The following is a 27160-nucleotide window of genomic DNA, read 5'->3' as shown; positions in this document are numbered from 1 at the left end:
ACCTGATGATCCCAAAATCTCCCATTTCCAGGAATTTGGTTGTCCAGAAAAATCTCATTTTCAGGAATTCAGGGGTCCAGGTGATCCCAAAACCCCTTTGGGGAGATCCCAAACCTCAAGGAAAAACCCCAAAACCTTCCCAAAATCCCCTCAAAATCTGTTCGGGGGACCCCAAACCTCCCCCACATCCATTTGGGGCGATCCCAAACCTCCAGAAATCCCCCCAAAACCTCCAGAAATCCCCCCAAAACCCTTCTGGGGTACCCCAGGTGCCCCTGAACCCCCTCCCAGGGGGATTTTTTGGGGTCTCCCCATTCCCCCTAAAGGAGTCCCAAGTTTTGGGGTGCCCGGGTGGGATTTGGGGGTTTTTAAGGTGCCCGGGGGGGGGGGTTTTGGGGGTGCCCAGGGGGGGTTTTGGGGTTCCCAGGGAGGTTTTTGAGTGCCCAGGAGGGTTTTGGGGTGGATTTTGGGGTTTTTGGGGTTCTCAGGGGGGGTTTTGGGTGCCCAGGGGGGATTTTGGGGTGCCCGGGGGGATTTTGGGGTGGATTTTAGGGTTTTTGGGGTTCCCAGGTGGGTTTTGGGGTGGATTTTGGGGTTTTTGGGGTATCCAGGGGGTATTTTGGGGTTTTTGGGGTTCCCAGGTGGGTTTTGGGGTGGATTTTGGGGTTTTTGGGGTTCCCAGGTGGGTTTTGGGGTGGATTTTGGAGTTTTTGGGTGCTATGGGGGGTTTTTGGGGTGCCCAGGGGGGGTTTTGGGGTGGATTTTGGGGTTTTTGGGGTTCTCAGGTGGATTTTGGGGGTTTTGGGGTTCCCAGGGTGGATTTTGGGGGTTTTGGGGTTCCCGGGGGGGGATTTTGGGGTGGATTTTGGGGTTTTTGGGTTCCCAGGGGGGGTTTTGGGGTGGATTTTGGGGGTTTTGGGGTGCCCGGGAAGGGTTTTGGGGTGGATTTTGGGGTTTTTGGTGTTCCCAGGGGGGATTTTGGGGTGGATTTTGGGGTTCTCAGGGGGGTTTTTGGGGTGCCCGGGGAGGGTTTTGGTGTGGATTTTGGGGTGCCCGGGGAGGGTTTTGGGGTGGATTTTGGGGTTTTTGGGGTTCCCAGGGGGTATTTTGGGGTTTTTGGGGTTCCCAGGGGGGTTTTGGGGTGAATTTCAGGTTTTTGGGTGCTCACGTGGACGCGTTTCCCGTAGTAGGGGAAGTACATGAGGTCGATGGTGCCGTTGGGGGGGTAGAGCTGCAGGGGGCCCAGCAGGGCGGCGTCCTCCTCTCGCTGGGGGGGGGCACGGGGGGGTCCCCAAATGTCCCCTGAAGGGGGGGGGGGGCGGGGGACACCCCCTCTGACCCCCCCCCAAAAATTCCCCATATCCCCCCCAAAAATCCCCCATATCCCCCCAAAGAATCCCCCATATTCCCCTCTGAAAACCCCCCAAAAAAGCCACAGAACCCCCAAAAAATTCACGTAAAATCTTCCTGACCCCCCCCAAAAATATCCCCCATTCTCGTATCCCCCCCATAAAACCCCAAATCCCATTAAGTAGCCCCTAAAAGAACCACGGAACCCCAAAAAATGATCTTAAAAATCCTCCTGACCCCCGCCCCAAAAAAAGACCCCCGGGACCCCTAAAAGTGACCCCAAATTACATCCAGGACCCCCCCACACACACAAATATTTTCAGGATCCCCCTCCCCAAAACCCCAAAATAACACCCAAGATCCCCCGCCCGTAAATCCCCCCCCAAAGCCCCCCTGGGACCCCCAAAAGTGACCCCAAATAGCCCCAGGACCCCCCCAATTGCCCTCCAAGGACTTTCTCCCTTTTATTGCCCCCAAAATCCCCCCCCCAGTGCCCCCCAGTGTGCCCCAGTTTGTGCCAGCATCCCCCAGTTTGTCCCAGTGTGCCCCCAGTTTGTCCTGGTTTGTCCCAGTCTGTCCCAGTGCCCCCCAGTTCATCCCAGTTTGTCCCAGTACCCCCCCCATCTGTTCCCCCAAAGTGTCCCCCAAATATCCCCAGTGTCTCCCAGTTTGTCCCAGTTCATCCCAGTCTGTCCCAGTGCCCTCCCAGTGCCCTCCCAGTGCCCCCAGTTCATCCCAGTTTGTCCCCCCAAAGTGTCCCCCAAATATCCCCAGTGTCTCCCAGTTTGTCCCAGTTCATCCCAGTCTGTCCCAGTGCCCTCCCAGTGCCCTCCCAGTGCCCCCAGTTCACCCCAGTTTGTCCCAGTGTCCCCCCAAAGTCCCCCAGTCTGTCCCAGTTCATCCCAGTCTGTCCCAGTTCCTCCCAGTTCATCCCAGTCTATCCCAGTCTGTCCCAGTTCATCCCAGTCTGTTCCAGTTCATCCCAGTTCCTCCCAGTCTGTCCCAGTTCCTCCCAGTTCATCCCAGTCTGTCCCACTTCATCCCAGTTCATCCCAGTTCATCCCAGTTCATCCCAGTCTGTCCCAGTTCATCCCAGTCTATCCCAGTCTGTCCCAGCTCATCCCAGTCTATCCCAGTCTGTCCCAGTCTGTCCCAGTTCCTCCCAGTCTGTCCCAGTTCATCCCAGTTTGTCCCAGTTCATCCCAGTTCCTCCCAGTTTGTCCCAGTTCCCTTACGGTGGTGGCCGAGTGTCCCTGGGCCTCACGGGCAGCGAGAGAGAGACAGTGAGAGGGACATGGGGACATTGGGGGGACATTGGGGACATTGGGGACAATGAATGGACATGGGGACAATGAGAGGGACATGGGGACATTGGGGGGACATTGGGGACAATGGGGACACCCTGGGGACATTGGGGACATTGGGGGCACACTGGGGACACTGAGGACATTGGGGACATTGGGGACATTGGGGACATCAAGGACATGGGGACATTGGGGACAATGGGGACACCCTGGGGACATTGGGGGGACAATGGGACATTGGGAACATGGAGTGGGACATGGGGACAATGATGGGGACACTGAGGGGACAATGGGGACAGTGAGATGGACATGGGGACACCGAGGGGACAATGAGGGGACATGAGGACATTTGGGACACTGGGGACAATGAGAGGGACGTGGGGACATTGGGGGGACATTGGGGACAATGGGACATTGGGAACAATGGGAGGGACATGGGGACAATGAATGGACATGGGGACATTGGGGACACAGTGGGGACATTGAGAGGGACATGGGGACAATGATGGGGACATTGGGGACACTGGGAACATTGGGGGGACACTCAGGGGACAATGGGGACAGTGGGAACAATGAGAGGGACATGGGGACATTGGGGGGACATTGGGGACACTGGGACATTGGGAGCAATGAGAAGGACATGGGGACAATGAATGGACATGGGGACATTGGGGACACAGTGGGGACATTGAGAGGGACATGGGGACAATGATGGGGACATTGGGAACATTGGGGGGACACTCAGGGGACAATGGGACAATGGGGACAGTGGCGACATTGAGAGGGGCATGGGGACATCTGGGGGGACATTGGGGGGACACTGAGGGGACAATGGGGACAGTGAGACGGACATGGGGACACTGAGGGGACAATGGGGACATTGGGGACATTGTGGAAAATGAGGGGACATTGGGGACACTTGGGGACATTGGGGTGTTGGGGGATACTGGGGGACACAAAACCTCTGTGGACACCCAGCAGGATTTGGGGTGAAATCAGCAAATTTTGGGGTTCCTGGAAGGATTTGGGGGGTGAAACTCTGGGATTTTAGGACAAGTTACAAAGATTTTTGAGGGATCTACCCGATTTTTTTGGAATTCTAAAAGGATTTTGGGGTGAAACAAGCAGATTTTGGGATTCTTAGAGGACTTCTGGGATCAAAGAAGTGAATTTTAGGATTCCTAGAAGGATTTTGGGGTGAAACTCTGCATCTTTGGGGATCCTAAAGGGATTTTGGGTGAAAAAAAGCAGATTTTGGGATTCCTAGAGGAATTTTGGGGTAATATAAGCAGATTTAGGGATCCTAGAGGGATTTTGGGCTGAAACTCCCCAATTTTGGGAATTCTAAAGGGATTTTGGGGTGAATTAAGTAAATTTTGCTTTTCCTAGAAGGAATTTTGGGATGAAACTCCGGGATTTTGGGATGCTAAAAGGATTTTGGGATTCCTAAAGGGAATTTGGGGTGAATGAAGGAAATTTTGGAACCTCCCCTCCCTTACCAGGTCACCCTTGGTCCGGGGCCGCTGGGCAGAGACGAGAGACAGTGAGGGGACAATGGGGACAGTGAGGACATTTGGGGACAATGAGGACATTTGGGGACATTTCGGGGATTGGGGACATTTCGGGACATTGGGGACATTTTTGGGACATTTATGGGGAGACACCAAGGGGCCATTGGGGACATTTCGGGACATTGAGAGGACATTTGAGACGTTTTTGGGACATTTTGAGACATTTGGGGACATTGGGGGGATTGGGGACATTTTTGGGGAGACACCAAGGGGACGCATTGGGGACACCCTGAAGTGACACTGAGGGGACACCTGAGGTGACATTTGGGGACACCAGAGGTGACACAAGATGGACACTGAAGGTGACACTTGAGGACACCTGAGGTGACATTTGGGGACACCTGGAGGACTTGGAGACATCCAGGGGACACCTGGGGACACCGGGGGGGGTTGGTGACATTGGGGGGGGGCAGTGACGTCACCTTGGCGGCGCAGACGATGTTGATGCTCTTGTTCTTGCCCGGGAAGAAGTTGATGACCTGCGGGACCAGTAGGGACCAGTATGAACCAGTACAGACCAGTAGGGACCAGTATGAACCAGTATAAACCAGTATAGACCAATATGAGCTATATGGACCATTATGGACCTGTATGGCCCAGTATGAACCAGTGTAAACCAGTAAGAACCATTACACTGTACCAGTCACTCCCAGTGCCTCACAGTCCTTCCCAGTTCATCCCAGTCCCTCCCAGTATAACCCAGTATAAACCAGACCATCACAATACTCCCAGTACCATCACTCCCAGTATAACCCAGTATATCCCAGTATAAACCAGTATATCCCAGTATAACCAGTATATCCCAGTATAACCAGTATATCCCAGTACAACCAGTCCCCCAGCTCACCCGGTTGACCTTGACCAGCACGCAGGGCCGGCCGCTGCCGTAGCCGAAGTCGCCTCCCAGTATATCCCAGTATATCCCAGTATATCCCAGTGCCCCAGCTCACCCGGTTGACCTTGACCAGCACGCAGGGCTGGCTGCTGCCGTAGCCGGAGTCACCTCCCAGTATATCCCAGTATAACCCAGTATATCCCAGCCCGTGTCTCACCCGGTTGACCTTGACCAGCACGCAGGGCCGGCTGCTGCCGTAGCCGGAGTCACCTCCAGTATAACCCAGTATATCCCAGTATAAACCAGTATATCCCAGTACAACCAGTATCCCCCATGTCTCACCCGGTTGACCTTGACCAGCACGCAGGGCCGGCCGCTGCCGTAGCCGAAGTCGCCTCCCAGTATAACCCAGTATAAACCAATACCAGCACTCCCAGTATATCCCAGTATAACCCAGTATACCCCAGCTCACCCGGTTGACCTTGACCAGCACGCAGGGCCGGCCGCTGCCGTAGCCGAAGTCGCCGTGGGGCCCCAGGCCGGCGCAGGGCCCCAGCTGCGAGCGCTCGAAGCGACACGCGCGCTTGGGGTAGTTGGGCACGGCGTCGTCCGGCTGCTCGTTGTAGCGGCCGGCCGGGCACGCGGCGTTGCGGGCGGCCTGCACGCTGTCGTTGTACGCTGGGGACGGACAGAGGGGCTGAACGGGGCTGACCAGTGTGGGTAGGGTCATCCCAGTATGGGTTAGGGTCATCCCAGTAGGGGTAAGGTCATCCCAGTATGGGTTAGGGTCATCCCAGTATGGGTTAGGGTCATCCCAGTATGGGTAAGGTCATCCCAGTATGGGTTAGGGTCATCCCAGTATGGGTTAGGGTCATCCCAGTATGGGTAGGGTCATCCCAGTATGGGTTGGGCCATCCCAGTATGGGTAGAGTCATCCCAGTATGGGTAAGGCCATCCCAGTATGGGTTGGGCCATCCCAGTATGGGGTAGGGTCATCCCAGTATGGGTAGGGTCATCCCAGTGTGGGTTAGAGTCATCCCAGTATGGGTTAGGGTCATCCCAGTATGGGTAGGGTCATCCCAGTATGGGTTGGGCCATCCCAGTATGGGTAGAGTCATCCCAGTATGGGTAAGGCCATCCCAGTATGGGTTGGGCCATCCCAGTATGGGGTAGGGTCATCCCAGTATGGTTAGGGTCATCCCAGTGTGGGTTAGAGTCATCCCAGTATGGGTTAGGGTCATCCCAGTATGGTTACAGTCATCCAGTATGGGTTAGGGTCATCCCAGTATGGTTACAGTCATCCCAGTATGGGTTAGGGTCATCTCAGTATGGTTACAGTCATCCCAGTATGGGTTTGTTGTGTTCCAGTATGGTTAGGGTCATCCCAGTATGGGTAGGGTCATCCAGTATGGGGTAGGGTCATCCCAGTATGGGTAGGATCATCCCAGTATGGATTAGGGTCATCCCAGTATGGGTTAGGGTCATCCCAGTATGGGTTAGAGTCATCCCAGTATGGGTTTGTTGTGTTCCAGTATGGGTAGGGTCATCCCAGTATGGGTAAGGTCATCCCAGTATGGGTTAGGGTCATCCCAGTATGGGTTAGGGTCATCCCAGTATTGGTAGGGTCATCCCAGTATGAGTTAGAGTCATCCCAGTATGGGTAGGGTCATCCCAGTATGGGTTAGAGTCATCCCAGTATGGGGTTAGGGTCATCCCAGTATGGGTTAGGGTCATCCCAGTATGGGTTAGAGTCATCCCAGTATGGGTTAGGGTCATCCCAGTATGGATTAGGGTCATCCCAGTATGGGTTAGAGTCATCCCAGTATGGGTTAGAATCATCCCAGTATGGGTTAGGGTCATCCCAGTATGGGTAGGTTATCCCAGTATGAGCTTGTTGTGTTCCAGTATAGATAAAGTCATCCCAGCGTGGGTTTATTGTGTTCCAGTATGGGTTACAGCCATCCCAGTATGAGTAGGGTCATCCCAGTAAGGGTTTGTTGTGTCCCAGTATGATAAGGGTCATCCCAGTATGGTTAGGGTCATCCCAGTATGGGTTTGTTGTGTTCCAGTGTAGATAAAGTCATTCCAGTATTGATAAACCCATCCCAGTATGGGTTTGTTCCATCCCAGTATAAATACGATCATCCCAGTATGGGGTTGGGCCATCCCAGTCCCCTCCCAATGCCTCTCAGTCCCTCCCAGTATAACCCAGTGCCCCCCAGTCCCTCCCAGTGCCCCCCAGTCCCCCCCAGTCCCTCCCAGTATAACCCAGTGCCCCCCAGTCCCTCCCAGTGCCCCCCAGTCCCCTCCCAGTCCCCTCCCAGTATAACCCAGTCCCCCCCAGTCCCTCCCAGTCCCCCCCCAATCCCCTCCCAATCCCCTCCCAGTCCCCCCCAGTGCCCCCCAGTCCCCTCCCAGTCCCCTCCCAGTCCCTCCCAGTCCCTCCCAGTCCCTCCCAGTCCCCCCAGTGCACTCACGCTCCAGGAACTGGTGCAGGGCTCTCACGTACGGCTGCCAGGTCTGGCTCTGGCTCACGTTGAAGGTGACATCGAGACCCTCGGCACAGGGACGGATCATCAGCCCTGGGGACAGCGGGGACAGTGAGGGGACAGCAGGGACATCGGGGACATTGGGGGCATTGGGGGCATCAGGGGACATTGGGGACATTGGGGACAGCGGGGGACAGCGGGGACATGGGGGAGAGCCAGGGGACATTGGGGACATTGGGGACATTGGGGACATTGGGGACATTGAAGGGACTTTGGACATTGGGAGGAGATTGGAGCAATGGGGACAATGGGGACACTGGGAACATCGGGGGATGTTGGGGACATTGAAGGGACTTTGGACATTGGGAGGACATTGGGAGCAATGGGGACAACGGGGGGGTGGGGACATTGGGGATGTTTGGGGGACATTGGGGACACTGGGGATATTGGGGACATGGGGGAGAGCCAGGGGACATTGGGGACACTGGGGGGATTGGGGACATCAGGGGCAATGGGGACATCAAGGAGACCTTGGGGGCAATGGGGGACATTGGGGATGTTGGGGACGTTTGGGGGACATTGGGGACATTTATGGGATGTTGGGGACGTTGGGCATTGGGGGGATTTGGGGACATTGAGGGGACAGTGGGGACATTTAGGGGTTGGGGGCAGTGGGGACATTTATGGGATATTGGGGACATTGAGGGGACATTGAGGACATGAGGAGATATTGGGGACATCAGGGGCAATGGGGGGATTGGGGACATTGGTGGGGCAATGGGGACAATGCGGGGACATCGGGGACATTTTTGGGGATTGGGGGCATTGGGGACATTGTGGGGCGGTGACACAGGGAGGTCACACAGGGTGACAAGGTCAGGGTGACGCAAAGGTCACAAAGGGGTCACAGGAGGATGTGGGGGGGGGGTCCCAAATCCCCCCCAGACCCTTCCCCATCCAGGACCCCAAATCTCCCCCAAACCCCTCAATCCAGGACCCCACATCTCCCCCAGACCCAAATCCAGGACCCCTCCCAAGGACTCCCACCCAGAGACCCCCACCTAAAACCCCAAATCCAGGACCCCTCACCCAAGAGGACCCCAAATGCAAGACCCCAAATCCAGGACCCCCCCCATTCCAAGACCCCCCCAGGACCCCAAATCCAAGCCCCCCACCCAGGGACCCCCCGTGCCCACCCGGGGGTCTCACCTGGAGCCCCCAAAGACCCCCCCAAGCTGCCTCATTCCAGGACCCCCATCCAGGACCCCAAATCTCCCCCAGACCCAAATCCAGGCCCCAATTGAGGACCCCCCCTCCCCCAGGACCCCAAATCCAGGACCCTCCACCCAGGACTCCTCTCCCAGGACGCCCCCAGACCCAAATCCAGGCCCCAATTGAGGACCCCCCTCCCCCAGGACCCCAAATCCAGGACCCCAAATCTGAGCCCCCCACCCACGACTCCTCACCCAGGATGCCCCCAGACCCAAATCCAGGACCCCAATTGAGGACCCCCCCTCCCCCAGGACCCCAAATCCAGGACCCCCCACCCAAGCCCCCCACCCAGGGACCCCCCGTGCCCACCCGGGGGTCTCACCGGGGGTCAGCAGCCGGTCCTGGTACTTGGGCACGTGGGGGTCGACGCTCTGCAGCATCACCCACATGGTGAGGGCAAAGAGCCCGGCCAGGAACCCGTAAAACACCAGGTAGAACAGCAGGATCAGCCCTGGGGGGCAAATCGGGGGGTCGGGACCCCAAAAAAGGGAATCCCCGAGAGGGAAAACCCCAAAATCCCATTAAAAATGGGGGAAAACCCAAAATCCCAACTGAAATAGGGAGAAAACCCCAAATTTGGTGTAAATTCCAAAGTAAAACACCAGGTAGAACAGCAGGATCAGCCCTGGGGGGGCAAATCGGGGGGTCGGGGACCCCAAAAATGAAACCCCCATGAGGAAAAACCCCCTGGGGGCAGAAACCCCAAAAATCCCATTAAAAATGGGGAAAAAAACCCCAAAAATCCCATTAAAAATGGGGGAAAAAAACCCCCAAAAATCCCAACCGAAATGGGTCAATCAGCCCCAAAGTTTGTGAAATGGACCCCAAAATTGTGAATAAATCCCCAAAAAGTCATTTTGGAAGAGCAGGATGAGTCCGGGGAGTGAAACTGGGGGGTCAGGGACCCCAAAAATGAAACCCCCATAAGGAAAAACCCCCTGGGGACAGAAACCCCAAAAATCCCATTAAAAATGAATGAAAAACCCCAAAAATCCCAATGGAAACGAATGAAAAACCCCAAAATCCCACCCAAAACGGGTGAAAATCCCCCAAATTTGGGATAAACCCCAATAAAATCACTTTGAAAGAGGAGGATCAGCTCTGAGGAGGCAAATTTGGGGTTTGGGACCCCAAAATCTGCCCCAAACCCCTCCGAAAATGCCCCAATGGCACCAAAATCCCCCAAAAGCTTCCCCAGAACCACAAATTGCCCCAAAAATTCACTTAAACCTTCAAATGTTGCCCCAAATCGCACAAAAACCCCATAAATTTACCCCATTTGGCACCAAATACCCCCAAAAATGCCATGAAAAACCCAAATCCCCAAAAAGTGCCCTGAAAACCCCAAATTCTCATGAATTTACCCCATGAACGTCAAATAATCCCAAAACTGCCCCAAATATCCCCAAAATTGCCCTAATCCCATTAAAAAACCCCAAAAACTGCCCCAGACACCCCAAATTCTCATTAATTTACTCCAGAAATGTAAAAAAATCCCAAAAGTGCCCCAAATACCCACCCAAAACGCCCTGGACACCCCAAATTCTCACGAATTTGCCCCATAGACATTAAATACCCCAAAAACTGCCCCAAATACCTTAAAACTGCCCCAATCCCATTAAAAACCCCAAAAAAACTGCCCCGAACACCTCAAATTTGAATTAATTCACCCCATAAACGCCAAATCCCCCCCCCGAAAATCTCCTCGAACGCCCCAAAATTGCCCCAATCCCGTTAAAAAATAAAAAATAAAAAAAATAAAGAAAAATATCTGCCCCGAACCCCCCAAATCTCCACTCGGATCCCCAAAAATCCCCCCCAAATTTTCCCAAAATCCCCCAAAATCAACCCCGACCCTCCCAGATTTTGGGTCCCCCCCAAATCCCCCCAAAATCGCCCCGAACGCCCCAAAATCTGCCCCAATCCCATTAAAATAACCCCAAAAATCTGCCCCGAACCCCCCAAATCTCCACTCGGAGACCCCAAATTTCCCCTAAAATCCATAAAATTCCCCCAAAAATCTCCCCAAACCAACCCCGACCCCCCCAAAACTCCCCCGAGCCCCCCCAAATTGCCCCGAACGTCCCCAAACTGCCCCAATCCCATTAAAATAACCCCAAAAATCTGCCCCAAACCCCCCAAATCTCCACTCGCAGACCCCAAATTTCCCCTAAAATCCATAAAATTCCCCCAAAAATCTCCCAAAACCAACCCCAACCCCCGACCCCCCAAAACCCCCCCGAACCCCCCCAAAACTCCCCCGAGCCCCCCTAAATTGCCCCGAACGCGCCCCAAACTGCCCCAATTCCATTGAAAAACCCCAAAAATCTGCCCCGAACCCCCCAAATCTCCACTCGGAGACCCCAAAAATCCCCCCAAAATCTCCGAAAATTGCCCGAAAATCCCCCCCAAACCACCCCCGAGCCCCCCCAAATCCCCCCCCCAGACGCGTTAAATCCCCCCGCACCATCTGGACCTTTTGGGGGGGGATTTTTGGGGGGTTTTTGGGGATTTTGGGGGCTCCCCGCGCCCCCCACCCCAATTTTGGGGCTCACCCCGTTATGGGGGGGGTCCGGCTGGTTCGGCCCCCCCCCGTTTTGGGGGGGGTCCCGGCCGTTCCCATCCCCCACCCCCAGCCTGACCTACTTTTGTCGCCACAGCGCGACAGATGGGGGGGGGGGGGGCACAAAACCACCCCCGCCCCCACCCCCAATTTGTCCTTTTGAACCCCCAAATTCCCCTCCCCCAGCAACGCTTTTTGAGGGATTTTGGGGGGTCCAGCCCTAAATAAAGAGGGGGGGTCTTTAAGGAACCCCCACCCCAAATTTTACTCATTTTGGGGGGGGTCTTGGGTTAATTCCCCCCCTCCTCAAATGGAGCTTTCCCCTCAAAAAAAGCGGCGTTAAAAGGGGAGGGGTCCCCAATTCTCACCCAGTTTTGGGGGGGGGGGGCTCCTATGGGGTGGGGAGACCCCCCCTAAAAAATTGGGGGGGGTTTTAAGCACCCCCACCCCAAATTTTACTCATTTTGGGGGGGGGGGTCTTGGGTTCATTCGGCCCCTCCTTTAAAGGAGCCCCCCAGAAAAAGCGGCGTTTAAAGGGGGGGGGGGTCCCCAATTCTCACCCAGTTTGGGGGGTCCCCAATTCTGACCCAGTTTAAGGGGTCCCCAATTCTCACCCTGTTTTGGGGGGGCCCTTTTGATTTGGGGGGGGGGTCTGAGCACATTTCGGGGGTTCTCTGAGCAGCCCCCCCTCATTTAATGCATAAATTTGGGGTGGGGGGGGTCTAACCCTAACCCCTCCCACCTCCCCCTTATTTGAGGGGGGGTGTTTATAATTTTTGGGATGGGGGGGGGGGGTGCAAGGACACCCCAAAATTTCCTTCCCCCCCCCCCATTAACCTGTTGGGGGGGGGGGGGGATCCCAAAATTCCCTCACCCATCATCACCCCCCCCCATAAAAAAAAATAAAATTGGGACATCCCCTAAAAAATAATGGGGAGGGGGGGTCACCCCATAAACCCACCCCCCCAAAAAAATAAAAATAAAACAAAAATAAAAATTAAAAAAAATATGAAAGTAAAATAAAAATAAAAATAAAAAAAAAATAAAAATAAAAATAAAAATAAAAATAAAAATAAAACAAAAATAAAAATAAAATAAAAATAAAAATAAAAATAAAAATAAAAATAAAAATAAAAATAAAACCAAAGTAAAAGCCCCAAAAAGCGCGGAACTCACCCCAGCTGGAGCCGGTCCTGCCCAGGAACTGCCGGGTGCGGGGGTCCCACAGGAACGCTCGCCACTCGGCCACCACCTGCCCGCAGCTCCGCTTCTCCTTGTCCCGCGCCATTCTCGGGCCCCCTCCCCCGGTGTCTCCGGGGCCCCCCCCCGCTGTCCCCCCCCCCCCCGCCCGGTGTCGCTGTCGCTGTCCCCGGTGTCCCCCCCCCCCCCTCCCGGTGCCGCCGCCGCCGCCGCCGCTCCCGCCGGGACTCGAACCCGCGAACGCCGCGGGGGCCGCGAGCGCCGCCGCGCTTTATGGGCTCGGGGGACACGCCCACCGCCGCCTAGGCCACGCCCATAAATGGGTTTACCACTCCCACGGCGGCCTAGGCCACGCCCATTGTGATTTTTCTGACCACGCCCCCTTTTAAAGCCGGTTTGGTGCCAACTCTTCTGCCGGCGGTGGTTTATAGTGGGGTGTGGCCACGCCCTTTTATGCTAATGAGGAGAGTTAAAGCTTAATTTGCCATGCCTTTTACGCTAATGAGGAGGGTGAAAGCTTAATTTGCAATGCCCATTATGCTAATGAGCAGCGTTTAATCTCTCTTTGACATGCCCCTTATGCAAATGAGGAGGAATGAAGCTCAATTTGCAACACCCCTTATGCTAATGAGGAGGGTTAAGGCTTAATTTGCCATGCCCCTTATGCTAATGAAAAGGGTTACAGCTTAATTTGCAACACCCCTTATGCTAATGAGGGGCGTTAAATCTCCATTTGCCATGGCTATTATGCTAATGAGGAGAGGTTAAGCTTAATTGGGAGTGTTAAATCTTCATTGGCCATGCCCCTTATGCAAATGAGCCTTGTTAAAGCTTAACTTGCCATGCCCTTTATGCTAATGAGGAAGGTTAAAGTTCAACGTGTCATGCCTTTCATGGTAATGAGGAATATTAAAGCTGGCAAGCTCCGCCCCTTATGCTAATAGCATTTATAAACCCCCAGAATGCCCCTCCCCTTATGCTAATAATGACAGGTTTTAATTATGCCCCACCTCTTATGTTAATAATTCGTTATAGAGCCCATATGCCCCGCCTTTTATGTTAATAACAGTTTAAAATCCCTTTTACACCATCCTTTATGCTAATAACTCATTTTAATATCCTGATACCCCACCCCTTATGCTAATTCTCCATCTTGAAGCTGCCTGGCCCCTCCCCTTATGCTAATATTGATTGCCAAACACAACACCACGCCCCTTATGCTAATTAATCAATATTTAGCCATGCCCATTATACTAGTAGACTTTCTAAGTCCCCAAACTCCACCCCTTATGCTAATTACTCACTCTGCATGTCTGTGCCCCGCCCCTTTTGCTAATAATCACCCCAAACTCCCACAAGCCACGCCCCTTATGCTAATCTGAGATTTAAACACCCCTAGACCCCGCCAGGCCCCGCCCCAACACTTCGCTCCACCTCTTTATCTATTTAAGGAGGTTTAATGCTCTATGCTAATGAAGGGGGCGTGGCCTCCGCGGCGTTCCCACCGTCCCCATTGAGAGAACTGGGGCTTGGGGTGGGGGGGGGCTCTTAAAGGGCCCGCGCGGGAACGGGGAGAGGGCGGATACTGGGGGAACTGGGAGTACTGGGAGGGGTAACTGGGGGGACTGGGAGTACTGGGAACACTGGGAATGGGAACTGGGGTTACTGGGAACACTGGGAGAGGATACTGGGGGAACTGGGAGTACTGGGAGGGGTAACTGGGGGGACTGGGAAGGGACTGGGAGGACTGGGATAGGATAGTGGGGGGACTGGGAGGGGACTGGGAACACTGGGGGGACTGGGGGGTTACTGGGAGCACTGGGAGTACTGGGAATGGGAACTGGGAGCACTGGGAGAGGATACTGGGGGAACTGGGAGCATAGGGGGGGACTGGGAGCACTGGGAGAGGATACTGGGGGAACTGGGAGCACTGGAAATGGGAACTGGGAAAGGATGGGGGGGGACTGGAGGGATACTGGGAGCACTGGGAATAGGAACTGGGAGCACTGGGATGTTACTGGGAGCACTGGGAATGGGAGCTGGGAAAGGATACGGGGGGGAACTGGGGGTTACTGGGAGCACTGGGAGCACTCAGACCACCCACGCTCGCCTTTAATCAAAGCGGTGGGCGTGGCTATTTGGGGGCGTGGCTATTTGGCGGCGTGGCTTGAGCGGGGTCACTCGAGGTCAAGTCCGTCCCCCTCCCCCCTCCGGGGAGCCCCCAACGCTCCCAGTGCGCTCCCAGTTCAACCAGTCCCGAACTGAGAGACCCCTCCTCAAATTGGGGGGGCTCGGGGGTCTGGGGGGGATCGGGAATCCCAGAGGGGTCCCAAATTTTTTGGGGGGCAACGAAAAATTTGGAGGGGGTCAGGAATTTGGGGAGGGGGTGCGGAACTTTGGGGGGGGGTCGGGAATTCAGGGTGGGGGTCTGGAATTCGGGGGGGTCGGGAATTTGGGGTGGGGAGCCAGGAATTTGGGAGGGGTCAGAAATTTGGGGAGGGGTCGCAAAGGTTTGGGGGGGCTGAGGAGTCCGGAGAGATCCCAGATTTTAAGGGGGGGTCCCCAAAACTCCGGGAGAGACCCCCAAAATTCCAATGGGGGGGGGGGCCTAGTTATCCATGAGAGAACTCAGATTTTGGGGTGGGGGGTCTCTAGCATAGGGGGATCCCCAAAATTCCGGGGGGAGGATCCCAGTTATCAATGAGGGAACAGAGTTTGGGGTGAGGGGGTCATTTATGGGGGGTTCCCCAAAATTCCACGAGGAACCCCCAAAAATTCCAGGGGGGGGGGGTCCCAAGCATAGAGGGGTCCCCAAAATTCCTGGAGGGGTCCCCAAATTCCAATGGGGGTGTCTCAGTTATCAATGAGAGAATTCAGATTTTTGGCTAGGGGGGGGGGTCTCAACATGGGGGGATCCCCAAAATTCCAATGGGGGTGTCTCAGTTATCAATGAGAGAATTCAGATTTTTGGCTGGGGGGGGGGGTCTCAACATGGGGAGATCCCCAAAATTCCAATGGGGGGGGGTCCCAGTTATTAATGGGAGAACTCAGATTTTTTGGGGGGGGGGGGGTCTCAGTTTGGGGGGGCTCCAGGAGGACGCGGTGACCCCAAACCGTTCGGGGGGGGGGGCAAAAGGATCCGGGGGGGCCCCGAAAAGGATCCGGGGGGGTCCAAAAGGATCCGGGGGGGCCCCGAAAGGGCCGGGGGGGCCCCGAAAGGGCCGCGCGTGCCCGGGCGGGCGCTCCCGGCTCCCCGGTAACGGCGCGTCCCGGCCCGGCCGCCGCCAAAACCCCCCCGGGGCCCCCCCGGAACCGCACCGGGAACTGCGGGGGGGGGCACGGTTAACGAAGGGGGGGGGAAACCGGGGGGAGGGGTCAGAAATTACCGGGGGGTCCAGAATTTCTGGGGGGATCCAGAATGGGGGGGGGGGGGGTCTTGAAATTACCGGGGGGTTCCGAATTTCTGGGGGTTCCCGGATTCTCGGGGGGGGGGTCCATAATTTACTGGGGGGGTCCCGAAATTACTGGGGGGAGGGGGTCCCAATTTCTGGGGGAGGGTTCTCAAATTTTCGGGGGTTTCCCGAATATCCCGGGGGTTCCCCGAGCTATGAAAGAGATCCCGAATTTCCGGGGGGGGTCCTGGGGGGGGTCTCGAATTCCCGAATTTCTGGGGATTCCCCTGGGATTAACTGGGGACGGGGATCCCCTGGGTTTAACGGGGGGTCCTTGGGGATAATTTGGGGGGCTCCCGGGTGTTAAAGGGGATTGCCTGGGGTTAATTTAGGGGGGGGACCCGGGGTTTAATGGGGGGGTCCCTGGGGTTAATTTGGGGGGGTCCTGGGCGTTATTTGGTGGTCGCGGCTGCCTGAGCCCCCCGTTATTAATGAGTGGGGGGGTCCCGCGATAATTTGGGGGGGGGGTTCCAGCAATCCAAGCTCTCCGTGATCAATGAGGGGGGGCCATTGGGGTTAATTTGGGGAGGGGGGGTCACTGGGGGGTTTGGGGAGGGGGGATCATTGGGGGGGTCCCTGGGGATAATTTGGGGGGGGTCCCAGCAATCCAGGCTCCCTGTGATCAATGGGGGGGAGGTCATTTGGGGCTTTGGGGAGGGGGGGGGTCACCGGGGTTAATTTGGGGAGGGGGGTCCATTGGGGGTTTGAGGAGAGGGGGCCATTGGGGGGTTTGGGGAGGGGGTGTCCCTGGGATTAATTTGAGGGGGGGGTCCCAGCAATTCAGGCTGCCTGTGATCAACGAGGGGGGGTCACCGGGGTTAATTTGGGGAGGGGGGGGTCACTGGGAGGGGTCACTGGGGGTTTGGGGAGGGGGGGGTCACTGGGGTGAATTTGGGAATGGGGGGGTCACTGGGGGGTCCCTGGGGTTAATTTGAGGGGGGGTCCCAGCAATCCAGGCTCCCCGTGATCAATGAGGGGGGGTCACGGGGGTTAATTTGGGGAGGGGGGGTCATTGGGGGGGGTCCCTGGGGTTAATTTGAGGGGGGGTCCCAGCAATCCAGGCTGCCTGTGATCAATGAGGGGGGTCACCGGGGTTAATTTGGGGAGGGGGGGCCATTGGGGGGTTTGGGGAGGGGGGGGTCCCTGGGGTTAATTTGAGGGGGGGTCCCAGCAATCCAGGCTCCCCGTGATCAATGAGGGGGGGTCACCGGGGTTAATTTGGGGAGGGGGGGTCACGGGGGGGCCGCCCCCGGGGGATTTGTCGCCGTTTAATCCCCGGGCGGGGCTAATCCGGCCCCGGGGCACCGGGACCCGCCGCGGGCCGGGGCAGCTGCGCAGGTGAGAGCGGGGCGGGGGTCCCGGGGGGGGCGGGCGGGGGTCGTGGGGAGGGGTCCCCGGGGGTGGTCACAAGGATGGGGGTCGTGGGGTTCCGGATATCGATGGGATTTGGGGTCAGGGTTCGCTGGGGGAGGGGGTCCCTGAGGGGGGAGGGGGCTCTAAGAGGGGTTAATTTGGGGTGGGTTAATTTAGGGGGGGTCGTGGGGGGGTCCTTGGGGGGGGTCACAGGGTGGGGGGTCGTGGGGGTTCCGGGTATCGATGGGATTTGGGGTCAGGGGTCGCTGGGGGAGGGGGTCCCTGAGGGGGGAGGGGGCTCTAAGAGGGGTTAATTTGAGGGGGTTAATTTGGGGGGGGTAGTGGGGGGGCAGACGGGGGTCGTGGGGGGGTCCTTGGGGGGGGTCACAGGGTGGGGGGTCGTGGGGTGCCGGATATCGATGGGATTTGGGGTCCCTGGGGGGGGGGGTCCATGGGAGCAGGGGGGCTCTAAGGGATGAATGGGGGGATTATTGGGGCGGGGGTCCCGGGGAGGTCCCCGGGCGGGGGGGGGGGTCACAGGGTGAGGGTCGTGGGGTCTCGAGTACCGGGGGGGATTTGGGTTCAAGGGGCTCTGGGGGGGGGTCCCTGGGGTTATTAAGGGATGAATGGGGGGGTTATTGGGGGGGGGTCACAGGGGCGGGGGTTTTCATGGGGTAACTGGGCTCCCAGTCCCTCCCAGTTCCCCCAGACTGGGACCCCAATTCCCTCCCATTTACCCCAAACTGGGCTCCCAGTCCCTCCCAGTTACTGCAAACTGGGACCCCAATTCCCTCCCAGTTACCCCAAACTGGGCTCCCAGTTCTTCCCAATTCCCCCAAACTGGGAACTCCCCCAAACTGGGACCCCCTCCCCAAACTGGGATCCCAGTTCCTCCCAGTAACCCCAAACTGGGACCCCAATTCCCTCCCAGTTACCCCAAACTGCGCTCCCAGTAACCCCCAGTTCCCCCTCAAACTGGGAACACCCCAAACTGGAACCCCCTCCCCAAACTGGGTCCGTGGATTTGGGGGGGGGGGGTCTCCCCAGAGAGGAGGGGTCCCGAAGGGTCAAGGGTCACGTGGACACCTGAAGGGGCGGGGCTAATGCGGAGGGGGGGGTTTGATGGTCCCTCCCCCCCATCGAACCCACCCCATTTTTTGGGGGTCTCTCTCCCAGAATCCTTTGCGCCCCGTTTTTTTGGGGTGGGGGGTGTGACCCCCGTTTTCCCGTCGCCCCCCGCGGCCCCGGGGCCCGTCGGGATTCCCGTGGGGGGGGTCCCGGGGGGGGAATCTCGTGCGAGGGGCCCCGAAAGCCGCTTAAGGCACGCGCTGAGCCGCTTAGGCTAATTATAGCGCGGGCCCTTTAAGAGCCGCGACCCCCCCCCCCCCCCCCATACACACACCCCCCCACCACCAACACCTTACCCGGGGGTGGGCAGGGGGCGTTGATCGGGGGGGCGTGGTCACATCCTCGTGCAGTGCGCGAGAGACCCCCAGACCCCCCCACATTTGTCACACAAGGAACCCCCAGATCCCCCCCCATTTGGCACACATGGGACCCCCAGACCCCCCATTTGGCACAGGAGGGACCCCAGACCCCTCTAGAGCCCCCCAGGCCCCCCCACGTGTCACAGGAGGGACCCCCAGAGTACCCCAGACCCCCCACATGTCCCCTGAATGCCCCCCAAAACCCCCAACACCCCAAAATCCCCCCCAGAAGATCCCACCAGTCCCACCAGTATCCCCTGACCCCTCCCCAGGTGTCCTACGACCCCACACACCCCAAAACCCCCAAACCTTCCCCACAAGTGTCCCAATTCCCCCCAAAACATCCCACCAGTACCACCCAGTCCCACCAGTATGCCCCCCACCCCATTCCCAGGTGTCCCACCACCCCAATTCCCGCCAAAACACCCCACCAGTCCCACCAGTCCCACCAGTCCCACCAGTCCCACCAGTCCCACCAGTCCCACCACCAGTCCCACCAGTATCCCTGACCCCTCCCCAGGTGTCCCACCGCCCCCCACGCCCCCCCAGCCATGGACATTGGGGGTCTGGAGACCGTGGTGGCCAACTCGGCCTACGTGTCGGCGCGCGGCGGCCCCGGCGGCGGCACCAAGGACCGGGGCGCTCCAAGGCGCGGCTCCGCCTGCCCCACATCTCCCAGTGCGAGGCCCTGCGCGCCCAGCTGGGCGGCACCGCCGGCACCCAGAACGGGGGGCCCCGCAGCCCCCAACGGGGCCCCGCCCGGCCACACCCAAGATGGCGGCCAGGAGACGTCGTTCCGGTGGCAGTGCGTGGAGCAGCCCATCGGCAAGCTGCTCTTCCGGAGGTTTCTGGAAGGTTCCGCCCAGTTCGCAGGCGGCCGGGGCGTTGTGGGCGGAGATCGAGGCCTTCGAGCAGTGCGAGGATGCCGAGAGGGAGGAGGCGGCCAAGAAGCTGCGGAGCCGGTTCTTCACGCCGGGAGGGGCGGAGCACTGCGGCTTCCTGAGCGCCGCCGCCACCGCGCCGCCCACAGGTGAGGGGGGGCGGGGCTGGGTGGGGCCAATATGGCGGCCGGGAGGTTGGCATGGCTGACATGGCTCCAATATGGCGGCCGTGAGATTGATATGGCTGACACGGCTCCAATATGGCGGCCGTGAGGTTGGCATGGCTGACATGGCTCCAATATGTCAGCTGTGACATCAACATGGCCGACATGGCTCCAATATGGCGGCTGTGATGTTGATATGGTGGACATGGCACCAATATGGCTGACATGGCTTCAATATGGCTGACATGGCTTCAATATGGCTGACATGGCTCCAATATGGCAGCTGTGACATCAAACATGGCTGACATGGCTCAAATATTGTGGCAGTGATGTTGACAAGGCCGACATGGCTCCAATATGGTGGACATAGTGCTAATATGGCGGATGTAGTGCCAATATGGCGGCCATGACACCCCAACCTCAGCAGCCATGACACCCCAATGGCAGCCATGATGGGATTGGCAGCCATGACACCCCAAAGGCGGCCATGTTTGTATTGGCAGCCATGACACCCTAATGGCAGCCATGACACCCCAATGGTGGCGATAATGATTTAGGCAGCCATGACACCACAACAGCAGCCATGATGGTATTGACAGCCATGACACCCCAACGGTGGCCATGACACCCCAACCACATCCATGACAACTTCAGCAGCCATGACACCACAACGGCAGCCATGTTGGTGCTGGCAGCCATGACACCCCAAAGGCGGCCATGTTTGTATTGGCAGCCATGACACCCCAATGGTGGCGATAATGATTTAGGCAGCCATGACACCCCAATGGCAGCCATGACACCCCAACCACATCCGTGACTACCTCAGCAGCCATGACACCCCAATGGCGGCCATGACACCCCAACCACAACCATGACAACCTCGGTGGCCATGACACCCCAACGGCGGCCATAATTATTTAGGCAGCCATGACACCCCAACGGCAGCCATGTTGGTATCGGCGGCCATGACACCCCAATGGCGGCCATGACACCCCAATGGCAGCCATGACAACCTTGGTGGCCATGACACCCCAATGGCGGCCATAATTATTTCGGCAGCCATGACACCCCAATGGCAGCCATGACACCCCAACGGCGGCCATGTTGGTATCGGCGGCCATGACACCCCCGTCCCTCCCCTCCGCCCCCAGGCTCGACGCTCCCTGGCGACGCCTTCGTGCCGGCGCGGCAGGAGCTGCTGGCGCACCTGGAGGCGGCGGCGTGGGCGCCGTACCGCGGCTCGCCCGAGTTCAGCCGCTTCGTGCAGTTCAAGTGGCTCGAGAGCCAGGCCGTCAACGCCGACGCCTTCGCCGAGTTCCGCGTGCTGGGCAAGGGCGGCTTCGGCGAGGTGTGCGCCTGCCAGCGCCGCGCCACCGGCAAGATGTACGCCAACAAACGCCTCAACAAGAAACGCCTCAAGAAGCGCAAGGGATACGAGGTGGGTGGCACCAGGTGGCACCAAGGGTGGCACCAAGGGTGTCCCCAATAGTGGCCTCAATGGTGTCCCCAGGGTGGCACCAAGGGTGGCCCTTTGTCCCCAAGTGTGTCACCAAGGGTATCCTCAATGGTGGCACCAATGGTGGCACCAAGGGTGCCCCCAAGGGTGTCCCCAATGGTAGAACCAAGGGTGGTCTTTTGTCCTCAAGGGTGTCCCCAATAGTGGAAGCAAAGGTGGCACCAAGGGTGGCACCAGGTGGCACCAAGGGTGGCCCTTTGTCCCCAAAAGTCTCCCCAATGGTGGCACCAAGAGTGGCACCAAGGGTGGCCTCAATGGTGTCCGCAGGGCGGCAGCAAGGGTGGCCCTTTGTCCCCAAGGGTGGCACCAATGGTGGCCCCAATGGTGGCACCAAGGGTGTTCCAAGAGTGGCATCAATGGTGGAACCAAGGGTGGCACCAAGGATGGCACTAATGGTGGTACCAATGGTGGCCCCAAAGGTGTCCCAATGGTGGCACCAAGGATGGTACCAATGATGGCCCCAAGGGTGGCTCTTTGTCCCCTCTGTGCCCATGGGTGTCCCTCAGAACCCTCAGATGTTCCTCTGTCCTCAAATTCGCCCCTCAGTCCCCTTGGATGTCCTTCTGTCACCAAATCTGTCCCCTCGGATGTCCCCTTGGTCCCTGTGTCCATCCCTGTTCCTGTCCCTGTCCCTGTCCATGTCCATCCTGTATCCATGGTGGTGCCACCCCATGTCCCCAACGTATCCCTGATGTGTCCCCACGTGTCCCCAGGCGGCACTGGTGGAGAAGTGGATCCTGGCGCGCGTCCACAGCCGCTTCATCGTGTCCCTGTCCCTGTCCATGGTGGTGCCACCCCATGTCCCCAACGTGTCCCCGATGTGTCCCAACGTGTCCCCAACATGTCCCCACATGTCCCCAATGTGTCCCCAATGTGTCCCCAATGTGTCCCCAGGCGGCGCTGGTGGAGAAGCGGATCCTGGCGCGCGTCCACAGCCGCTTCATCGTGTCCCTGGCCTGCGCCTTCCAGACCAAGACCGACCTCTGCCTCGTCATGACCATCATGAACGGCGGCGACCTGCGGTACGTGGCTGCGGTGGCCTCGGGGACAGCGGGGTGGCCTCACGGTGGCCTTGGGGTGGCCTTGGGGTGGCTTTGGATTGGCCATGGTAGGACCATGGTAGGTAGTGTGATCTTGGTGTGACCCTGGTGTGGCCTTGGAGTGGCCTTGGCATGGTCTGGCATGGCCTTGCTGTGACATTGATGTCACCTTGGTGTGGCCTTGGTGAGACCCTGATGTGACCTTGATGTGACGGTGATGTGGCCTTGGATGTGGTCTTGATATGGCCTTGATTTGACCCTGGTGTGACCTTGATGTGGCCTTGATGTCACCCTGACATGGCCTCGGCATGGCTTTGGTGTCACCTTGATGTGACTCTTGTGTGACCTCAGTGTGGCCTTGATCTGACCCTGGTGTGACCTTGATCTGCCTTGGTGGGACCCTGGTGTGACCTTGGCACTGTGCTGGTGCCACACTGATCGTGTCCCCGCCGTGTCCCCAACGTCCCCAACGTCCCCGATGTCCCCGATGTCCCCAACGTCCCTGATGTCCCCATTGTCCCCGCTGTCCCCAATGTCCCCGCTGTCCCTGATGTCCCCAACGTCCCCAATGTCCACAATGTCCCCAACGTCCCTGATGTCCCCATTGTCCCCGCTGTCCCCAATGTCCCCAATGTCCCCGATGTCCCTGATGTCCCCAGGTACCACATCTACAACGTGGACGAGGAGAACCCGGGTTTCGCGGAGCCGCGCGCGGTTTTCTACACGGCGCAGATCCTGCTGGGGCTGGAGCATCTCCACCAGCACCGCATCGTCTACCGCGACCTCAAACCCGAGAACGTCCTGCTGGACGACGCCGGTGGGACATGGGGACACTGGGGACATTGGGGGGATTGGGGGACATTGGGGACTTTGGGGACATTGGGGGGATTGGGGACACTGGGGGACATTGGGGATATTGGGGACTTTGGGGAACAGTGGGGACGTTGGAGATGTTGGGACATTTGGGACATTGGGGGATGTGAGAAATGAGGGGGACATGGGGACATTGATGGTCACTGGTGGTCACTGGTGGTCATCGATGGTCACCGGTCGTCGCTGATGGTCAGTGGTAGTCACCGGTCTTCACTGATGGTCATTGATGCTCACCGGTGGTCACTGATGGTCACTCATGGTCATTGATGGTCATTGGTGGTCCTTGATGGTCACTGGAGGTCACCAATGATCATCGATGGTCATTGATGGTCACTGCTAGACACTGGTGGTCACCGGTGGTCACCAGTGGTCATTGATGGTCATTGGTCATCACTGATAGTCACTGGTGGTCATTGATGGTCACTGGTGGTCATTGGTCATCACTGATAGTCACTGGTGGTCATTGATGGTCACTGATGGTCACTGCTAGACACTGGTGGTCATCAGTGGTCACAGGTGGTCATTGGTGATCACCAATGGTCACCAATGGTCACCAATGGTCACTTGTCCCCAGGCCACGTCCGTCTGTCCGACATGGGCTTGGCCGTGGAGCTCAAGGATGGCGAGAGCAAAACCCGCGGCTACGCCGGGACCCCAGGTGGGGACAGGGGGCACTGGGGACACCTGGGGGACACTGGGGGGCACTGGGGGTCCCCTGTCCCCTCAATGCCACCTGACCCCCCCAATGTCCCCCCAATGTCCCCTCGCTGTCCCCGCAGGGTTCATGGCCCCCGAGCTGCTCAAGAACGAGGACTACGATTGGTCGGTCGATTACTTCACGCTGGGGGTCACCATCTACGAGATGCTGGAGGCCAAAGGCCCCTTCCGCCGGCGGGGGGAGAAGGTGACCCCACCCCACCCCACCCCACCCCAGTGCCCCCCAGTACAGACCAGTATGGTCCAGTATAGATCAGCAACCACAAGGAACATCTGAGAGCTTCCAAAAACCTCCCCAGAACCACCAGGAACTCCTCAAAATTCAGCTCAGGGCTCCCAGAAACCTCCCAGGACCTTCAGGATCCCACAGGAAACCCCCCAGGACCTTCAGAAACTCCAAAATTTCCAATAAACCCCCAAAATAACTCCCCAGAAACCTCAGAAGCTTCCAAGAACCTCCAACAAACCTCCCAGGTCCCTCAGAAACCCCCAAGAACCTCCAAGTAACCCCCAAAACCTCCAAGAACCCTCCTGAAGACCCTCACAACCCTCCAAAACCTCCAAGAAACCCCCCAAGATCTCCCAGAATCCCCCAAGAACCACCAAAGTCCCTCAGAACCCCCCAAAACCTCCAAGAACCTCCCAAGAACCTCCAAGAACCCCCCTGAGGTCCCTCAGAACCCCCCAAAACCTCCAAGAAGCCCCCAAGAACCTCCAAGAACCCCTCTGAGAACCTTCAGAACCCCTCTGAGAACCTTCAGAACACCCCAAGAACCTCCAGAACTCCCCAAGAACCTCCAAGGAACGCCTCGAGAACCTCCAGAACCCCCCAAAGTCCCTCAGAACCCCCCCAAGAACCTCCAAGAACCCTTCTGAGAACCTCCAGAACCCCCCTGATGTCCCTCAGAACCCCCGAAGAACCTCCAAGAACCCCTCTGAGAACCTTCAGAACACCCCAAGAACCTCCAGAACCCCCCAAGAACCTCCAAGGAACGCCTCGAGAACCTCCAGAACCCCCCTGAGGTCCCTCAGAACCCCCCCAAGAACCTCCAAGAACCCCTCTGAGAACCTCCAGAACCCCCCTGAGGTCCCTCAGAACCCCCCAAAACCTCCAAGAACCCCCCAAGAACCTCCAAGAACCCCCTGAGGTCCCTCAGAACCCCCCAACACCCCCACCAAAGGTGACCCCAAGGACGCCCCACCACGTCGTGGTGTCCCCCCTGGCCCACCAGGTGGAGAACAAGGAGGTGACGCGGCGCATCCTGCACGACCCCGTGTCCTACTCGGACAAGTTCAGCGCGGCCGCGCGCGAGGCCTGCGAGGGGCTCCTGGCCAAGGACCCCCAGGCCCGCCTGGGCTTCCGCGACAACGGCTGCGCCCAGCTCAAGGCCCACGCCTTCTTCAGGACCATCAACTGGGGGCGCCTCGAGGCCGGTAACGCCCGGCGGGGCCTCCACGAGGGTCTCAGGGGGTTTTGGGGTCTCCATTGGGTGTTGGGTGGTCAAGAGTTGGGGTCTTCAATGAGTTTTGGAGTCTCCCATTGCGTTTTGGGGTCTCCAGGGGGTGGTGGTGGTGGGAGGTGGGGTCTCCAGTGGGTTTGGGTTCTCCATTGGGTTTTGGGGTCTCCAGGAGGTTCAAGGGTTGGGATTTGGGGTCTCCAGGAGGTTCAGGGGTTGGGTTTTGGGGTCTCCAGGGGGTTTGGGTTCTCCATTGGGTTTTGGGGTCTCCAGGAGGTTCAAGGGTTGGGTTTTGGGGTCTCCATTGAGTGTTGGGTTGTCAAGAGTTGGGGTCTTCAATGACTTTTGGGGTCTCCATTGGGTTTGGGGTCCCCATTGGGTTTTGGGGTCTCCAATGAATGTTGGAGGTCCAATAATGCGGTTTCCACTCAGTGTTCGAAGCCGGGGGATGAACTTTGGGGAGTTCCTGGTGGTTCTCAAGAGGTTCTTGGAAGTTCTCAGATGTTCCTTGGGGTTCCTGTGGTTACTGGGCTGTGCTGGGAGCCATGGGATGGACTTTATGGAGCTCCTGGTGGTTCTGGGGAGGTTTTTGGAAGTTCTCAGATGTTCCTTGGGGTTCCTTGGGGTTCCTGGAGTTTCCTGTGGTTACTGGGCCATACTGGGCTATACTGGGAGGTTTCTGGAAGCCATGGGATGAACTTTATGGAGCTCCTGGTGGTTCTGGGGAGGTTTTTGGAAGTTCTCAGACGTTCCTTGGGGTTCCTGGAGGTTCCTGTGGTTACTGGGCCACACTGGGGCTATCAAGCGCGCCAACCCCAAACCCACGGTGGCGTCTCCCCCTCCCCAAGGCCTGGTGCCGCCGCCGTTCGTGCCAGACCCGCGGCGGGTGTACGCCAAGGACCTGGGGGACGTGGGGGCTACTGGGGAGGGGGTCTAGAACTGATCTGAGACTTTATGTGCTTCCAGAAGTTACCTGAGATATTTGGGGTGCTCCTTGGGAGGGTGCACCAGGAGGCACCTGAGACATTTTTGGGGAGTTCCTGGTGGTTCTGGGGAGGTTTTTGGAAGTTCTCAGATGTTTCTTGGGGTTCCTTGGGGTTCCTGTGATTACTGGGCTGTGCTGGGAGCCATGGGATGAACTTTGGGGAGTTCCTGGTGGTTCTTGGGAGGTTCTGGGGAGGTTTTTGGAAGTTCTCAGATGTTCCTTGGGGTTCCTGGAGTTTCCTGTGGTTACTGGGCCACACCGGGGCTATCAAGCGCGCCAACCCCAAACCCACGGTGGCGTCTCCCCCTCCCCAAGGCCTGGTGCCGCCGCCGTTCGTGCCGGACCCGCGGCGGGTGTACGCCAAGGACCTGGGGGACGTGGGGGCGTTCTCGACGGTGAAGGGCGTGGAGCTGGACGCGGGGGACGCGGCGCTGTGCGACGCCTTCGCCTCGGGCACCGTGCCCATCCCCTGGCAGGAGGAGCTCATCGAGACCGGCGTCTTCGAGGAGCTCAACGTGTGGGGGGCGCCGGGGACGCTGCCCCCCGACCTGGACCCCAGCGCGGCGGGGGGCGCCGCGGGGAAATCCTCGACGTGCCGGCTGCTCTGAGGGGGGGCACCCCGAAATTTGGGGAGGGGACCCTGAAATCTGG

The 27160-nt window shown here is 58.1% G+C and overlaps 2 protein-coding genes across 2 annotated transcripts; one reads left to right on the top strand and one right to left on the bottom strand.

Moving 5' to 3' along the window:
- Positions 1–1134: 1134 nt before the first annotated feature.
- On the bottom strand, positions 1135–12706 carry ATP1B2 (ATPase Na+/K+ transporting subunit beta 2; the record flags this gene model as incomplete). The annotated part of the gene is given in 6 exon segments (XM_074531533.1): positions 1135–1267; positions 4648–4704; positions 5533–5738; positions 7538–7642; positions 9144–9272; positions 12561–12706. Coding segments are annotated over 6 exon segments (742 nt in total), but the record flags the coding sequence as incomplete, so codon positions are not given.
- A 6693-nt stretch (positions 12707–19399) lies between these two features.
- LOC141726587 (rhodopsin kinase GRK1-like) lies at positions 19400–27160 on the top strand. Its single transcript, XM_074531542.1, is given in 11 exon segments — positions 19400–19514; positions 19517–19621; positions 19623–19736; positions 19738–19906; positions 21073–21359; positions 22332–22459; positions 23137–23294; positions 23925–24008; positions 24130–24254; positions 25300–25501; positions 26825–27160. Coding segments are annotated over 11 exon segments (1752 nt in total). The 5' UTR covers positions 19400–19427; the 3' UTR covers positions 27118–27160.

The sequence above is a fragment of the Zonotrichia albicollis genome, chromosome 36 (assembly GCF_047830755.1).
Source record: "Zonotrichia albicollis isolate bZonAlb1 chromosome 36, bZonAlb1.hap1, whole genome shotgun sequence".
NCBI lineage: Eukaryota > Metazoa > Chordata > Aves > Passeriformes > Passerellidae > Zonotrichia > Zonotrichia albicollis.
The sequence above is the reverse complement of the archived record's forward strand: the minus strand, read 5'-3'. Positions and strand labels throughout refer to the sequence as shown.